The sequence below is a fragment of the Falco peregrinus genome, chromosome 8 (genome assembly GCF_023634155.1).
Source record: "Falco peregrinus isolate bFalPer1 chromosome 8, bFalPer1.pri, whole genome shotgun sequence".
Classification (NCBI taxonomy): domain Eukaryota; kingdom Metazoa; phylum Chordata; class Aves; order Falconiformes; family Falconidae; genus Falco; species Falco peregrinus.
Window position 1 is genome coordinate 16,029,689 of NC_073728.1, and position 18,140 is coordinate 16,047,828.

General features: G+C 40.7%; 1 protein-coding gene across 1 annotated transcript; it reads right to left on the reverse strand.

Annotated features, from left to right (window-relative positions):
• Window positions 1–12,616: 12,616 nt before the first annotated feature.
• Window positions 12,617–16,897, reverse strand: CTLA4 (cytotoxic T-lymphocyte associated protein 4). The gene is made up of 4 exons (XM_005237018.2): window positions 16,633–16,897; window positions 15,100–15,450; window positions 14,497–14,606; window positions 12,617–13,586 (listed from the first exon to the last, which is right to left on the reverse strand). The coding sequence occupies exons 1-4, from the start codon at window positions 16,688–16,690 to the stop codon at window positions 13,488–13,490; spliced, it is 618 nt and encodes a 205-aa protein (XP_005237075.1). The 5' UTR covers window positions 16,691–16,897; the 3' UTR covers window positions 12,617–13,487.
• Between the last annotated feature and the right edge of the window lie 1,243 nt (window positions 16,898–18,140).

Consider the following 18,140-nt stretch of genomic DNA (forward strand, 5'->3'; position numbering starts at 1 on the left):
AGAGCAGCTGATCATCCTTGTTTACCTGGACTCAAAGTCCACAGGGTTTCAAAAAGTGACAGGATAAATCTATGGAAGAGGAATCCCTCAGGATTGTAACATATCAAGACACTACCCTTTGAAGTTATTGAGCTGCTTGTGAGGGAGGTCTGGTATAGTATTTTAGGAAGGTGTCATGGTATACTTTCCTTGATTTTATACTCTTCCCTGAGAAAAGCTCTTGGTCACTGTTGGAAAGTGGACAGCGGGTGGAGTGCATCATTTGTCTGACCTGCTACGGGCTCAGTTGTGTTCTTAGGTTCCCAATGTTGCTGACCATGATAGCAAATTGCAATCTGGTTTGATATATAACATCAAAGCCTAAGAAGTGCAATATCCTGCATATTACTTGAAGCTTATAGGATTGTAATGCTTTTCTGATGGGCTTATTGCTTTACAGGAAAAAGGTGCTACTTTGGGGTGATTGTGTAAGTCAATGACTGCAAGTTCCCTGACTCACTTGCTATTTCCACTGCAGGGTAGGCAATTCATCCATGTAACAGTCTCCTGCAACACAGTCAGTGGTGGGAGCAGTCAGATGTGCTCAGTACAGACAAAGGAAGCAAGCAGTCTTGAAAAAAATAGTCACAGGACTGTGAGCAGCCTGTAGGCTGTGTGCTTGAAGTAAGTAATGTCTTGTGTCCTAATCGGCTAACTGGTTAATTACACATCCAAGTCAAGGAAGAGCCATTCCTGATTTCACAGAGGCTGGGACTGTTTAGCCTGAAGAAGGAAATGCTCAGGAGACATCTTATTAGTGTGTATAAATACCTGATGGGATTGTAAAGAGGACAGAGCCAGGCTTTTTTTAGCAGTGCCCAGTGACAGGAGAAGAAGCAATATAATAAATTCCATGCAAATATAAGAAAAAAAATTTATTGAGGGTAGTCAAACACTGGCACAGCAGCTGACCCTGCTTTGAGCAATGGGGTAGACCAAGACAATCTCCAGCTAAGCCTTTCCACCTCAACCACCCCATAATTCTCCTGCCTTTGTTCCAGGCAGTCTGAATTGTGCCATTCTCTGTGATGTGTCTGTGTAAGTTTTAGGTCTCACGCTGACTCACCCTTTCCAACAGAAACACCAAAGGGGATGGGCTTTCTGCTTTACCACCTGGGAATTCAGAAGTTGAAATCACCATCTGTACACCTGCTGCAGTGCCTTTTACCATCATTCTTACCTTTTTTTCTGGCTGCTGTGTCTGATCTTGAATCATACCTGCAGACACTGTAAAGCAGGTACTGTATTATTAGTACTCTTCTTGATTATTGCAAATAACAGTATTACCACATATAAAATAGTTACTGCTGCTGTGTTGGTTGTCCTACCACAAAAATGAGTGTCTTTTGGTATACCCACAGCCAGTGAGTTAATGGTGACTTTCTTATTTTGTGTCTGTGGAAGGAAGAAATAGAAACTCATCATGAAAAATGCTAGAGATTTCATCTTTAAACAGCACTATCTGTGGATTTACTCAGAAATGTAACCACACAATAACCTATAAGTCCCAGACTACTCACAAAAGCTTTGAAAAGCAAAACATGACAAAAAGGAAGTAACCTACAGGGGCAAACTTGAGATCCATTAAACAAGAATTCCCTGAACTTAAAAAGTATAGGAGACAACTTTTTTTTTTTTTTTTTAATTAAAAAGTCTCCGCATAATATGTATATAGTGCACACTGCCATGGTGGCAAAAAATACACATATGTACAGCCTGTCTTGCTGTTGGAAATATCCCAGAGTGAGCTGTGGCAGGGCCCAGAACCAAAGGCAGAGTCTGCTACAGTTTGCCAGTTTCAGAAAGATGAGCTATGGCATCTTATGCTTAAATGCCTCCAAACAGTACAAATAAGATGCATGAATGCAGCATGTGTGTGACTTGGAAAGGGAAAAGAAAAATTAAACACAGTATTACCAGCATAGATTAAAGCTCCAGCTGGAAATGAATTCAAAAGAGTAATCCTTGGTAGGTAGCAGCACCTAAATGTGTGATACTAGTTATATACGAGTTTTTCAGAATAGAGATCTTTCTTGCATAAGAAAGAATGATGCTTATTGCTTTTGAACATTATACAGTTTATTCTGTCATAAAAATCTACTGAGTAAAGGATATTTAAGTATCTCAAAATTGTTGAAAACAATGATTCCTAGTTCTGTTGCAAGACATAGATTCACAGTACTCATCACTAAACCTGATGCTGATCCGTGCTACAACGGAACAGCATTGTTAATAGCATGCCCTCTTCAGCAGTTTCAAACAGCTTTAATAAACAAATCAATCATTACAATGGTTGCTATTACATTTGCAAAGTTTCAAGATAAGAATTTCCCAATCTGTATCAGTGCAAAATTGCAATCTTTCACAGATTTTCAGTAAAAATAAGGAAGGCCTGCCAGTCTTGAAAGTTTCCCACTGAAAGTGCAGAGAGAGTGAGCACCCTCCTCGAATAGTCAGTGGGCTAAGTGTGTTTCTGGCTTTGATGTGGGATCAGGCAGCAGCAATCTGTGTGTCTCACTTCCCAGCCTTCAGGCAAGTGGCTCTTATTCCCGTCTTTGGCACTGAACAGAAAGTCTAACTCTGACCCATGGAAAGTTTTGTCAAAAATGGGTTAACTGCTGCACACATTCATGCACATGCGCACACACGCACAGAGGTTTTTAAACAAATGAGCATTCTCTGTATGAACTTTCTGGCCAATTCTAATTATGTGAAGGTGACTAATAGGACCAGCTCACCCACCACTGGAAAGTGGCAGCCATGTACTCATGCATACCTAAGTGAATAAATTAGGGCAGGAACCAGAGAGAACTCTGCATGACTTGTAAAATGTCTTAATCTGAGATTTTTCTGGGGTATTCTCCTTAAACACTTTACAATTACAAAAATGCCATGGTATCTCTAGTGATCACATACCATTAGAGCATCAGTTTCATGTTGAAAGAACTGAAAACAGCATTTCAGCAAAACATGGAAATATTTTCTAGCAACTAGACAGAAACTGGCAACACTTCATTTTTCAGATAATGTATAGGTTACATTTCAGAACAGAGTCAAGACAACGTATTTCTGAATAAGTGACAGATTTTTTTTACAATTTCTTAATTATAATAAAGTGTAGGTTTAGGTAGCATGGGAAGCCTTCAGGCATGCTCAATATAAAGCTATGCATATGTCATATGCATATTTCTATATTACTGTATTTCATTGTATATGTTTAATAGATTTAAATCCTAATTCTAATTTCCCACACTACCTGTTTAATCTACAACAAGCTATTTCCAGCTTCTGGTTTTATTTTAAGGTGAGAAAGGAAGATCAACACAATAGTTTCTGCTACACTTGGCTTCATCTGGGTTTTGTGATATTAAAGCTTCATTATCTTTTTTCTTTACAGATTTGACACTCACATGGATAATTTCTGTTCTTTTGCAAAGACTAGACTTATGAGAATAACTAGTTTTAAATTCATATCTGAAAATAATCTGAAATATTTACCAACCAGAAAGTTGAGAGAAAGTTAATTTTATGTTTGCCGAACAACAGTTTTTTTGTTATCAATTTGATATAGTTAAATCGTGAAAACTATTTCAAAGGTCGAAGTATTTAATTTTGAAATACCAACATATTTCCTTTTCCTCAGAATTTTTCTGTACACAAAAATTTGCTGAAGTAGACATAGACAGAATGTTTAATGCAAGCAGTTTATCAGTGGAAGAGGATATTCAATTCAAATACTTCATCTATCTAGAGCAGACCTAGCTGCTGAATGTTTCCTGTTCTGCTTGTTGGAAAGTAACTCCAGAAACACCCATGTTGCCATATCTAAACTGAATTTTTGGGGAGAATCATTTTAAAAAGTGCTGCATTTAGAGATGACATTCATGCTTTGTGCAGACAGGCTGACTTCCTCTCACTTCCTCCAGACTCCTTTTACACCCTGACTTTCATTCAGGTGTTGTGCAGGTTGTTACCCTCCTCTGCGTGTCATCCACCTACTGAGTAAGACATAACCTGTATTCCCTACTATTTCACGTATTTGTTGAACGAGACACTAGCAATCTGGTCCTATGGAGCATCCAGCATCGAAAAACATAAGAGAAAGGAAACGCATGTCCACACTTGGCATCATGACCGCCTGACTTCCAGGAACTGTGAAGGAAATGCCTAAGGTGTATGTCCAGCTGAGGCATCTGAAGCATGTTTGTCCACTCCCATGAAAGAACCACAACTTCCTTGTGATCAGTGGTAGTAGAGGAACTGCTGTATTTAGTAACAGTACATGAAAGCCTCGTCTTTCTTAATCATAAAATACAAAGTAAAAACACGAGGAACAATAATGGAAGTTAATCTGAAAATTACAGTGTAAATGATGACGTTAATGTGAAGAATTTTTACACCAGATATGCGCCTGTGGCTTACATGTAGGAGGGGGAGTAACATGACTTTGGAATCTATTGGTAAAATTATTATAATGACGTTACATTGTTGCAGAGATGAAGAGAGAAAAAAGCTTAAAAGATGTTCCATCTTAATGAGACAGTACTATAAAAAGAAGAGTAGACTAATAGTCATAAAATAAAATTACATATAATGAATTACTTTGGCATTATAAGAGAAAGGAAAATATTATTAATTTGTGAAGCAGACAGTCATCCTTGCTACAGAATTAAAAGTGAGAAAGCTCTTATAAATGCTACCCACACGATGTAACACCTCACCAAAGCTCAACTATGAAACCAACTTATTTTGCTGATTACTGCTGTTCTAGCCATCTTTCCTGCATGTAAAACATTAAGTCAGCCAGTTATGAAGCTATTAAATGTTTCCAGAGTGTCACTTACCAGAAGGATTTGATAACTTACAGAGAAATGAACTGTTTTGCTTTCTGATCTTAAGTACCGCTAACATACCACGTTTTGTGAGTTTCAAGCGTGGATTATTTTTGGCTCATGTTTCCCCCGCCCCCCCCCCCCGCCCCCCAAGTATTTCTACAGTTTTTGTCTGGCTCATTGCATCTAAACTTTTAATCTGTATGATGCAAATCAATTTGAGCAGGTTTTGTGTTTCTGTAGTACTGCCTAATATTGTTTCTAGCGCAGGAGAAGGGAAGGCCTATTGTTAATCACCTATTTTTTTATTTGTTTATTTGTTTACGAATAAAGTAAAAATATGACAATAGCAGAACCAGAGAATGTGTCTAGCAGGTAAGAAGGCCAACTCTGAAAACATATAAGAAGAAAAGAAGTCTTATCAGAGTTTCTAGAGAACTTCAAACACCTCAGCTTTCCCCACACAACAGCACATGAAGAGAGGTCTCTGCAGTGTGGCTGAAGGCCAACAGACACCAACTTTCAATGAGAATTTTCACAAGGAGGAAGGAGGTTGAGATACTTCTTATAGTTTATGAGGATGCAAGTGCCCAGCACTAAGTACTGTGGAAGTTAGTACCTACCAATGCCCTCACACTCCAGGGGAAGACTTTCTAGTTTGCACAGAAGTAAGCGATACTTCTGCTGACTCCATTCATTGCTAGTTCAAGGAAGGTACAAGAAGATCTAATAGTGGGACTAAGGTGTAGTAAGTTAGCAGTGACCCATACCATGTAAAGCAGAATTCATTTATTACCTGTGTGTGCTGAACTCTAGGTGCCTTTGGGGTCTGGCCACCCAGTTTCTAGCTTGAAAGAGACATGAAGTATTTGCTCAGTGTAGGTATTTTTATTTCTGTAAAAAACAGCAATCCTATATTTTTCATGTAAATGGCCACATCAGCCCAAACATTAATGTTCATGTCCCATAGCAAACACAGATCCCAGGCACTGGTCCTGGCTGGGAAGTACAAAGCATTCTGCTGCTTGTTCCAGCTTTCAACACAAGCTGCTGCATCACAGGGCAGAGCATGAATGTCGGATAAATCCCACCATTGACACAGCATGGTCCAACCAGATGTTACCCAGTGTTTCAAGCTCTCCCAGTTGTATCACATACCACTACAGGAAGTGGTCTTCTTAAAGTCCCACCGATTGGAATCATGTAATTACATGGAAATTCCATTTTCCTTAAAAATGAGGTCTTGCTTTTTGTTGAAAAAAAAAACCCACAACAAATCCAGAAGCAGACAAATGATGAAAGAATCATATTTCAAAATTTATTTCTTTAGTCAAGGTCATAGCTGTCAGATTACCTGATATATATGGTTTCTCAGGATTGTGACATGATTTTTGTGCACTCTGGCAGGGTAACTCTGGGCAACTGCAGCTACCCAGTTGCCAGCAATGATACTCTAATGGCTGCCCTACATGTAAAGAGTTTGTAATGAAAACAAAGAGCCATTATTTTTCATTTTGAACAGTCAATATTTCATTAATTACTGAACTGGCTGTATTATAGCTAATAAGTGAGATTTGCTTCCTTATTATCAGTCCTACTAGTGAATGAAGTACTACATAGCACATTTGCAAGAAAATTGCATGCCTATAAAGACAGTGCTATAACAGAATTTGTCCAGATTCTTTAATCCTAATTTTGACTGCACATTTGTATTTTTGATTTGTAATTTACTTATATTGAAAAATGTCTCTGCCTTACTGCTTCTGCTGCAGGAAGCTTGCCTGTTGCTGCTCCTGTGAATAAAAGTAACTAGAGAATTTTGGGACCTCATTTGTGTCATGTGGATGTTTAAACAGAACAGAAGCATTGCTGTGTAGAAACACTCCACCCCAGAGCAGCGACTGAAGCAGATCAAAGTGAACATTTTAAAGTACTATTTTTTCAAAACAACAGCCAGAAGAGAATAAAAAAGAAAAAACATCAGTGAAGAAACTGAGAACATTTTTTTCAACTGTAACTTCATAACCACTAAAAGACATTCACTAAGATATAAAATCATGACTGACTGTGGTAAAGACAGCTGAATATGGAAATAGAAAGTAATACAGAAAGAAATCTCCATTTTTAAAGTTAAAAAGGGAAAAAATTGTGACATTTTGAGTAGTTAATAATCTCCTACTTCATGGTAGCATCTGCCATGTCACATCAGCAGTAATTATTAATGATTCCCAATGAAGTTTGCCCCTTACCTGAACTCTTCCTTGCTCTGTTCCTCTAGTAAAGAACAAAAATTTTTAAACTCACTTCAAGTACAATTTTTGCAACCTCCCATCCCACAGTTACTAAAGATCTTTTATCAGTAACTGTCATCTGCTCAAACATACTACAGTTCCTCACCATTCTTTATGTATATCTTTGTTCCTCACCATGTATATCTTTGATATACAATATAAAAGTACCCCTAATAAGACTGGCTTTTTATCAGTCATGAAAAACATTCACACAAAATGATAACAAAGTCATGTAAGCGCTGAATGTCTGAGTGTAGAAGTACAGGACTAATTATGCCCAAGTGGTGCTCAGGAACCTGCAGGATCAGCAGAGTATGATGCCGTGTATTTGTAATTCTTTCCTCATTCTCTGCAGCCCAAAAATTTTCTGAACTTCACCTCTTCCCCACACCTCCCTCCCTGCCATAAGCCTGCATTCAAAATTTACCTTACCCTCCCAGGGACTGCAGAGGCCCCATAGCCCGGCTGTGATAGAAGGTAGCTCAAAGTACCATTTATGTGTTCAAGCAAGCACACAGTTTACAAATGTCAAAAATAAATTGGTTTTCGTAATGCATAAAACAGTCTATACATCAGCTATAAACCAGCCTTTTTGGTTTGGATTTCATGATCTAACTCTTGGCTACAGCATCTGATTCCTGTTTATGCCTCTCCTAGAGGCAGTGCTCTTTGGTCATGGTTCAGACTGTTCCTATCACAGGGAAAAATGATGCATTTTCTGCTTTATTTTTCAGGGCTTACTCCCCAGAAATAGCTTTTGTCTAGTGAAAGGATAAGGGCAGTAGTATCTTACCTTCCAATATACTTTGCCTCCAAATCTTATCACAGGCCCTCATACATACACTCATACTCTTTGGAGCTGCAAAGCTTGAAGTCAGTGCTCAGACAAGAATTGTATCAAACCAGTTAGAAGTTACCTGGACAATGCAAATGTTGGTTATTAAAAAGTAAGAAATTAAGCCCAAGGGAAGTTGAGCAAAATTCAGGAGGTTAGGAAGGATAGGAATAGGTCAACAAAAGTCTGTTCTTGCATAGCCTAGGGGTCCTTGATTATTGTTTTTAATTTGGTAAAGATCTGTGGAAAACAGAATGGATTTTCCCTATAGACCTCAAGGCCTGAATGAGTAGTGAGTTTAGATTCACATATTCCTCCAAAGAGTGGGGAATCTGAATATTCCACAAGAATATCTTTAATGCTAAAACAATGGACTACTCATTGCCTACTCAGAGTAGCCAGGCGGGAGACTTTGTCACATGTTTTTCTGTATCAGCTAGGATTCTGATAACTGAAAATGGTGAGGAGAAGAATAGTTCAAATGAAAAATGGATTAAAATGAAAGTAGTATATTGAAGTGTGGAGGGGTTGTGTATGCATATGTCATGGTCTTTCATGCAGACAAGTATACTGTGAATGCCCACTCAGATGCAGCCAGAAACTCACTGTCTCTGTTTTACAAACAGATCTCCTGGCTGGGTGAGGGGTACATCAAAAGAGACTCTTCCTGAACCTCACTGAGCAGTACAGTCTCATGATTTGGTTGTCCAGGTAAGATACTCAGTTATGTTTTTAAATTCCCTGTTCTAACGAGCAGAGTTCTGAGACCAAATCCTTTTGCCTTTGCTTTTCACATTCTTCCCAGAAAGAGTCAGGATTTCCTCTTTATTGCATTTTCTTGGATGTACACTGACCTAGAATTTGCACCTTTCATATTGGTACTGCTGTGATCTGACAGAAAACTATCTGACTTGCATATGTCAAATTTTTTGAGTGCTGATTGTGGCAAGATGCTCTCTAAGTATCAGGGAACAGCACAGAGCTCAAGGTCCTAGAGGGCAGCACAGGCGTGGAAATTCCCTGAGGTCTGGGCTCTGCACTCTTCAGGGCTAGCTGCTATATGGACCATATAGAGATAGGTATAAATATCATCTCTGCGGGTTCTTAGGCTCCACTCATCACTCTAGTGCCAGATATAAATTATGAGAGTATAATTTTCAATAAAATCTGAACTGAAACTCCACTTTGGTCTTCACTGTTACAATGTGCTGATTTGAGTGTGCCTATTACCCTGCCAGAAAATTCAAAAGCCAAACTTGGCTTGAACAAAAATGATAATGTGTACTTGATAACATTTAGCTCGGGGTAGGCTGCTACAGTGGTAAGGAAAGCCAGACAGAATTTAGCACTGCAGAGATAAGAAAAGGTTGGAAAAAGTAGCTACTAAGGTTGAAGAGAGTTCAGAACAGCCAAAGCATTTGGGCAAAGTAATTTCCAGTAGGATAATTAATAAATATCATATCAGAAATTATTTAAGTGCAGGAGCACACACAAAATATTGCTATTGACATATCATAGAATCATAAAATCATTTAAGTTTGAAAAGATCTCCAGGATCATCAAGTCCATCTGTTAACCCAGGACTGTCAAGTCTGTCACTAAACCATGTCCCTGAGCACCATATCTATGCATTTTTAAAGTACCTCCAGGGATGGTGATTCCACCACTTCCCTGAGCAGCCTGTTCCAATGCTTGACCACCCTTTCAGTGAAGAAATTTTTCCTAATATCCAACCTAACCTCCCCTGGTGTAACTTGAGGCTGTTTCCTCGTGTCCTGTAGCTTGTTACCTGGGAGAAGACACCAACCCCCACCTGCCTACAGCCTCCTTGCAGGCAGTTGTAGAGAGCAATAAGATTCCCCTTTGAGTCTCCTCCTCTCCAGATTAAACAACACCGTTTCCCTCAGCTGCTCCTCATAACACTTCTCTAGACCCTTCACCAGCTTCGTTGCCCTTCTCTGGACACACTCCAGCACCTCAGCATTGCTCTTGTAGTGAGGGTTCAAATACTGAACACAGTATTTGAGGCACAGCCTCACCAGTGCCGAGTACAGGGGGACAATCACTGCCCTGGCCCTGCTGGCCACACTGTTTCAGATACAAGCCAGGATGCTGTTGGCCACCTTGGCCACCTGGGCACACTGGTGGCTCATGTTCAGCTGGCCATCAGCCAGCACCGCCAGGCCCTTTTCCTTTCCAGCCGCTCTTCCCCAAGCCTGTAGCGTTGTGTGGGGTTGTTGTGCCCCAGGTGCAGGACCCGGCACTTCTCCCTGTTGAATGAACCTCACACCACTGGCCTTGGCCCATCGGTCCAGCCTGTCCAGATCCCCCTGCAGAGCCTTCCTGCCCTCCAGCAGATCAACACTCCCACCCAACTTGGTATCGCCTGCAAACATACTGAGGGTTGCGCTCAATCCCCTCGTCCAGATCGTTGGTAATTAAACAGAGCTGGCCCCAGCGCTGAGCCCTGGGGAACACCGCTTGTGACCGGCCACCAGCTGCGTGTAGCTCCATTCACCACCACTTTTTGGTCCCGATTGTCCAGCCATATTTTTACCCAGCAAAGGGTACATCCGTCCAAGCCATGAGCAGCCAGTTTCTCCAGCAGAATGCTGTGGGAGACAGTGTCAAAGGCTTTACTAAGGTCCAGGTAGACACCATCCACAGCCTTTCTCCCATTCACTAGGCAGGTCATCTTGTAGAAGACCAGGTTCATCAAGCAGGACCTGCCTTTCATAAACCCATGCTGGCTGGTCCTGATCCCCCAGTTGTCCTGCACATGCTGCATGATGGCACTTGGGATGACCTGCTCTGTAACCTTCCCCAGCACCGAGGTCAGGCTGACAGCCTTGTTGTTTCCTGGATCCTCCTTCATGCCCTTCTTGTAGACGGGCATCATATTGTCTAACCTCCAGTCTTCTGGGACCTCCCTGCTTTGCCAGGGCTGTTGGTAAATGATGGAGAGCGGCTTGGCGAGCTCCTCTGGTAACTCCCTCAGTAACCTCTGGTGGATCCCATCCAGCCCCATGGACTGTGCACTTGTGCATATGTCAGATGATTGTTTTTCCTCTGCTCTCCCATTACCTTCACTGTTCAGGTAATTTAGCAACCTGCAGCTTATTAGGGCAGAATTCTTCTCTGGTCATTACAGGCTAAATGTCTTAAGGAAACGCTAGTGTACTAAGAGGGATTAATCCAGGTGGATGCAGGAGACGTAACCACAGTAAACTTAGCTGCCAGAAGTGAAGGTGAATTGGAATATACATGGGTTGCACAGTGACACAGATCCACAGCCAGCTGTGGCCAGAGGTCATGGGGTTGTTGATATAAGTCCAAAGCATCTCTTCACCCGGGAAGGATAAACTTTAGAAAATAATTTACTTGCATGCTTTTAGATTGCTTAATAAAACTAAGTTCTTGGTCCCAGTGTATAGGAATTGTCAAGGAAAAGAAAAAAGAAGAAAAACTTGATTCCCAGTTAGGAGTCAGTCACAAGATTCAGGGGATGTCTGAGCTACTACTTGCTTTGATGGAAAAAAATTGCTCTGGATAATTAATCTTGCTTTCCTAGGGTAAATTTACTGGAAGACTTTACAGCTTGTACAAGTGGATGTGTGCATCAAATTATTATTACCAATCATGGAACAAATTTCTCTGAGCAGGCTCCACTTGAATAGGCTGAAATTCAGTCATTTTGCAGTGACATCAGATGTGTGACCTTTGACCATTTTTTACCCCCAAAACACCAGGCTAGTGGAAAATTAGGGGAAAAATCTCAGACTGATGTCAGAATACTGAAATGCCTTCAGAAAAGGGATATGTCATCAGATGCTACTTTTACTTAATGCACTACGATTGTAGGTCAACACTGAGAGAGCAGTTAGTACCTGCAAACATTGGCAAATCGAGAATGTGAATGTTTATTTGTACAGTTGGAGGTGGTGCCAGATGAGGTGGCAAGAGGGGAAAAATGAACCAAAAAATCAATGAGATCTGGTGTTCTGGGAGCTGCTGCCACTGCAGGCATGACATAGAGGGCTGTGAGGTTTGGGTTCACAGTTATGGAGCCAAGAAGATGGATTCACAGCTGTGAAACAGAGTGAAACATGCTGCCAAGTTTTTGGGCTGCAAGGTGAAATTTTGATAGCAAAGAGGCAGAGTAATAGGCAGTACCTGAGAATGCTAAAATTGTTTTAAGCTCTAGCAGCTTTGTGTGTCAGCTAACATTTAGTGAGTGAGAGTGTCACAGAGGTGCAAAGAAAACAGGATTTGAAACTAGGACTAGCTTTTTGTATAAACGTGCACAGGAGATGCTGTCAAAGTCGTTACAACTACCTTCTGCAAGTAAGTAACTTGGCTGGAAGTGAGAAGGTGATTGGTAGCATCTCTGAATCACATCACAGCAGCTCTAACTAGAAAAATAGAAGACTTGACAGATTTTGATGGCAGCCCCCTGAGGAGGAGAGCTGAGAAAGTGAGGGCTGGCATGAGTACACAAGCTCCCTCAGAAGGGCAAAACACAGGGTCAGAGGGGAAAGGTTCATCTTGTCATCACTGCTTTCTAACATGTAGCCACTTCCTGTGTCTTCTGAGAATGGTGAATAAGAAATGAACTTGAATTTGGGCAAAGCTTCAAGGTTTTTATTGAATGGTACATAACTAATAAACAAGATTATACACTGTTGGTATTTTCATGGAAAATAGACTCAGTTAAACACAGCAACATACTTCTGCCTTTTGGATAGATGCTAATTTAGCATTTGTAAAACACAAGGCCCCAGCAGAGCTTGAACATCCTCTCAACAGCAGCCTAAGAGGGCTTCTGCTGGCAGCCTTTCTCTCCAACTGAGCTGTCAGCACTGGCTCAGATATCATTAATGTCAACTCCAGTACGGCACCGCTGGGACACGATGCCGGGGAAAGGAGCTGAGATCAGGCTTTTAGAGCAGCAGTGACATCAGTGCCAGCCTACAGTGATGCCTCTGTGGAAATGCAGAGCACTAATGCCAGAAATGGAACCAATAAATAGCAATGCAGGGAAACAAGTCGACATTCCTTTGTACATTAGTGTGCTCTCCCGCCTCTGCCCCTCAGACCTATAGGATTAGCTTTGCAATGACACACAAACCTCTGTCGTAATAGTGTTTGCATTTCAGTTAATCAGTGGACATGGTGAAATTTGACAGTAAGATGCTCAGCTGCAACAGCAATAGCTCTTAATGCTATACATATAGAGAGAGAGACTATATATTGGTACAATACAACTCAAAGAATCAATGGCCTAATGTAGCCATTTTTATGTGACAGGGCTAACCTTGGAATATTAATGCATAAACTATTTATTCTCCTCCAAACCATAGAAGTTACAAAGAATGTTGTCTCTCCTTCCCGTACACCTTTGTAATAAGACAATTAATTTTATTTCTTTAGCTTAAGTGAATTAGAAGACTCTCCATCCCAGCCAGGAAATGGTTTCTCTCTTTCCTTGTTTCAGTTAACAGTGATGTGGAATGGAATCACTTTTTTCTCTAGTTTTTCAGAAGGCATTTTCACATAGACCCCAGTAGTAAGACATCGTCTTCTCTTTATCTATGATATGGCAAGACAGTAAAATAAACAAATTATCACAGCATAATCATTGACCAGCACATTTTAGAGAAAACCAATGCTTTAGTGAGTAGAAGGTATTCTAGACACCTTTCCCTGTCACCCCTCTTCATAGAAGACCCACTGAGACATTTGAGGGAGAATCGGGACTTACAGGGGCAATTTAGCAAAAAACCAAGCTTCTGCCATTAATTTAGCCCTTTGAAGATGCTCCTGCTGCAGAGTTCATTGTTGGTTCAAAACGAGGAGTGTTCACACTGGACAGTTAAATTTAGCTCCTAGGGACAAGGGCTGATTGAAAAATATTGGACAGGGATACGGTTTGGTTTTAAGCTTTGGCATCTGCAGACCCCCATGGAAGGAGGCAGCACAGGCTTACATTTCTCATGCCTTTGTCTTTGTGCCGACATTTCTAGCTATGAACCTAAAAATGCTGTAAGTTATAATTCCCTCCCATCACAAGGGGAAAACTCTTTAAATTTGCTTTGTGCAGACGTGAATGGTGACAAAAGCAAAAACCAGATCCTGGGGATTTGTATGAATCAGTTGTGAAATCAGAGTACATGTGGAGACTGTTGCCTTTGATCCCAGAAGCATCCAGGACTCCAACCTGTTCTAAGCACACAAACCTAAGCCAAGGGTCAGTCCAGCTGGTGGAAGCTGACTGCTTTCTGGTACTCTGGCAACACAAATGAGCCACAATCAAATCTAAATGGCAGCTCCAGCAAGTTCTCTTGTTTTGCATTGCTGTAACCAGATTTTTGCAGTAGTAAAAAGGAGCATCCCAGTGTGCCTGTTCCCAGTGTTCTTCCCTGTTCTCATTTCTCTCTCCTTGCCCTCATCACACAAAGGAGTGTTATTAGCAGCATGGGGCTGAGTTAATGGGACTTACCACTTTGGCCATGAGAATGGCTGAGATGACAATACTGTAAAGGAAAAATCCTGAGGCAGTAGCTCCTAATACCCAGAGATATATGGCAGTGTCTGGACAAGGTTCTGGATCTAAAACATATGATATCACACAAGTCATATTATACATAACCCTCATGAGAAAGCCCCTAGAGACAATAAGTCAGCCTCCGCCCTGCTTTTCTGCAGCATATGCTACCCCAGGATACCACCAGGACTGAGCTCTGAGTCTCTGCCCGCCACTCAACCTCAATGACAACAGGCTTATCTGCAGAAGAACATACACCTTACTCTCCACTGTTTCTGCACTTAGATACCTAACTGCCTAGACATACATGCACACTGTATGGTATTGCTTATGCTGTCAAGTGTCCATATATTGCTAAATACATTGCATGGGTACGACTATGTCTGCTCTAGGTGTGTGCAGGGAGACCTGAAAGGAATAAGAGCTAATCATGATTCTCGGAGCCTGAATCAGTGTTCAGCCTCACTTCTTACAAATAGAAATTTGAAGACCCCTGAGACATAATAGCAACTCCCTTAACATGGGACTATCACAGTAATGTAAAGCTGCTTGGCTTACCAATGACATAGAGATGTGTCCCATTTCCCTTGTTCATAAAATAGGGTGGAGGGTACATCCGTTCCATCTTGCAGATGTAAAGACCAGTATCATTAGCTTGCAGGCCAGTGAGGGTGAGGGTCACATTGTTTCGACTAGGGCTAACGTGGCACTGAATGACCTCTTCCACACTGAACATTTTAAACTCCGTTGTGTAGGTTGAAGCACAAATTTCAGTGAGCTGGTCACCTGTCTGTTTAAGCAGCGTCACTCGAATTTCCTTTGCATTCCCAATGTGCTTGTATTTACACACCAAGGTGGCGACTCCTTGCCTGTTGGCCAGCACCATTGCTGGCTGAGTCACTTCCATTACTGTAAGTAAAGAGCATGACGGTAAGTGAACTGTCAAGAAATGATCTGCAGTCATTTACTTGAAACCTGCACAATAGGGAGTCCTACCACCTCCTATTATCTATGAGTAATTCCTAGAAATGCTGCTAAATCCTTCCAAAAAAAGGACTCCAAGACCACAATTCACATAGGTATTACATTAAGATACTTAAAGCTCAAGAAGTGCTTTCATTACTATAAATAATACCATAAATCTCAGCAATTACTTGTTGTTTAAATAGTAGGTAATTTGGCCCACTTACTAAAGCAGTGACCTGCATGCTTCAGTTTTCCTCAACACAAACTTCTTAATACATATAAGAAAGTAAAAAAATAGACTTCAGGTGGTAAAGCTGAAATTTGAAATTTGAAATTAGGATTTAAACCACAAGTTCTACCTGGTAGAAGTAAGCATGTTTAGAAACAAACAGGTTGACATCCTATATGGAACATGGAACAGAACCATTAGAGTAACAGTAAAACTGAATGGAAAACCTGTTTGCATATTTCTGTTTCTGATCTTTTTGCTCCTCAATTTTAACAAGCTATCCCCAAGTCACAGTATGGCAACACTGATAAAGCAAAGCCTGATAAATGTGCTGAAAAAAATTTCTTACAAATCTTAAAGGAAAACTAGTGTAACCATGTACATCCCTGCTGACTGCTTTTTACAACTTGTATACTCTATCTTGCTGCACAATGGGAAGGCACTGACTTTTGCTTTAATAAGATGTGAAGACTCAGTATTATTTGTTCAATTTCATTTTATATCAGTCCATTTTGGGGCAGGGCTTATCTTCTTCAGTTCTGCAGTGTGAGAAATTGGGATGAAGAGGAGTAGAATTTCTCCATCCATTCAAACCTCTACACCCATGTTACCAGCTGCCAACAACTTCACTCCCAGGGCCTGGTTTATCAAAATCTTTCTTCCTTCCTGAGCTACTGTGAATCCCGCCCAGCTTCTCTACAGGTGCTACTGCTCTAAAGTCCGTGTCTGGTTTTCCAGATACCTTGTAGTGCCCCAAGACCTTGTTCCCAGACTATGCTATGGAGGGGTCCAATGTCATCTCCCTCTCCCTGTTGTACCCAGTCCACATCCTGCAAAGATGTGAAACTGAGAAAATTTAGACACCCCCAGCTACCTTGCCTCCTTCATCTACCCACCTTCGGCAATGGCAGTAGCTGTGCAGAGAAAGCCCACGGTGACCAATATTGAGAGCATTCCTGTGCTGGAACAGATGCTGAAGGGGCTGAAGGTGGCTGGTGCCTTCAGACTTTAAGACAAACTGGAACTCTCAGGATTGGAAAAGAGGCGACACCTTTCAGGATACTGAATCTTCGAAATGTTTGAACCCACACAGAGTCAGTGTGTATATATATAGCTTTGATCTCAGATGCTGTACCTGAAAGTAACATGAAGCTTTGTTTTGGTTTTACGAGAAAGGAAATAGTGGGTTTGATTAGTACGTGCACAGTTAACCTCAAACAGCATGAACAAAAACAACTCTTCAGCAGATGGAAAATACATATTCAATCTGAAACTGCCATCCATTCTGCTTTAAGAATTGGGGGAGGAAAGGTAATCATCCAATAGAGCAGTTCAGGCCCTTTGGTGCTGCCAGCTTGCACAATCATAGCATTTAATATTTTAGCAATCATCAGGTATTTCCTACTAGGACAACACACACAGAACTATTGCCTAATGTGGCACAGTGAATCAGTGTGAGCTAGCTTTTTTATGGAGGACTTTCCTCCACCCCCAATTGCTTTGCTTGCTTTAATGTTAGTGCTTTTGATGTTTAGAAATTGCTGCCCCCTTCAAAATACTGATTACATTTGAAATGACTTCATCTTTTCATATCAGAAATGTGACTTGAATCATAACCCAGCTTCTTCAGGCATTCCTGTTTCCAAGAAAAAATTATCTAGGTCTATAGCTAATGACTTCCACATCTGTAGAGAACCTTCCCTACCTATGGATTTTACTGTCTAAGTACCTTGACATCATCAGATGACAAACTCTGCAGGAGCTTTGATTATTGCTATCTCTGCTTAGAGCACCTGTGTCATCTTAAATCTCAGTGAAACAGTTTTCACCCATTGGCCTTTGAAAAATCATGTAAGGTCTGAAAATAATTTTGCTTTTTTATGTCATATATCTGTCATATCTATATGTGATATAGACTATCATATCCATGAATCATTGCCTAAAGAATTTCATAAAAATGAAGTTACACTTCAGTTACACAGAAGGTCATATTTTTTCCCCACACACTTTGAGAAGGTCTTTTAGAAGGTGCTTTGTCATTTTGATATGTAGATCTAGTAGATTGCAAAGACCTTCTTTCGGACTGTGACCTACAAAAACTAACAGCATTAGGTCTTGAACAGTAGCTTGCCCGATACAAAGATACAGGATAAATATTTGATCCTGAAATCATATCAGTACCTAGTGATATAAATATATTTACTGCTTCCACACTTAGGTGATGCAAAATTGTTTGCCATGGCAGATTTATAGTCAATTAGATTTTAACCAGCATTCAAAACAGAATTGATGATAAATAAAAATATAGCTACAGGAAAATTAAAAACTGCACCCTAATAATTGTATGAGGCCCATATTGTATTACTGGTTAGAAAAGCTTAAATAAATTTTAATATTAAATTTA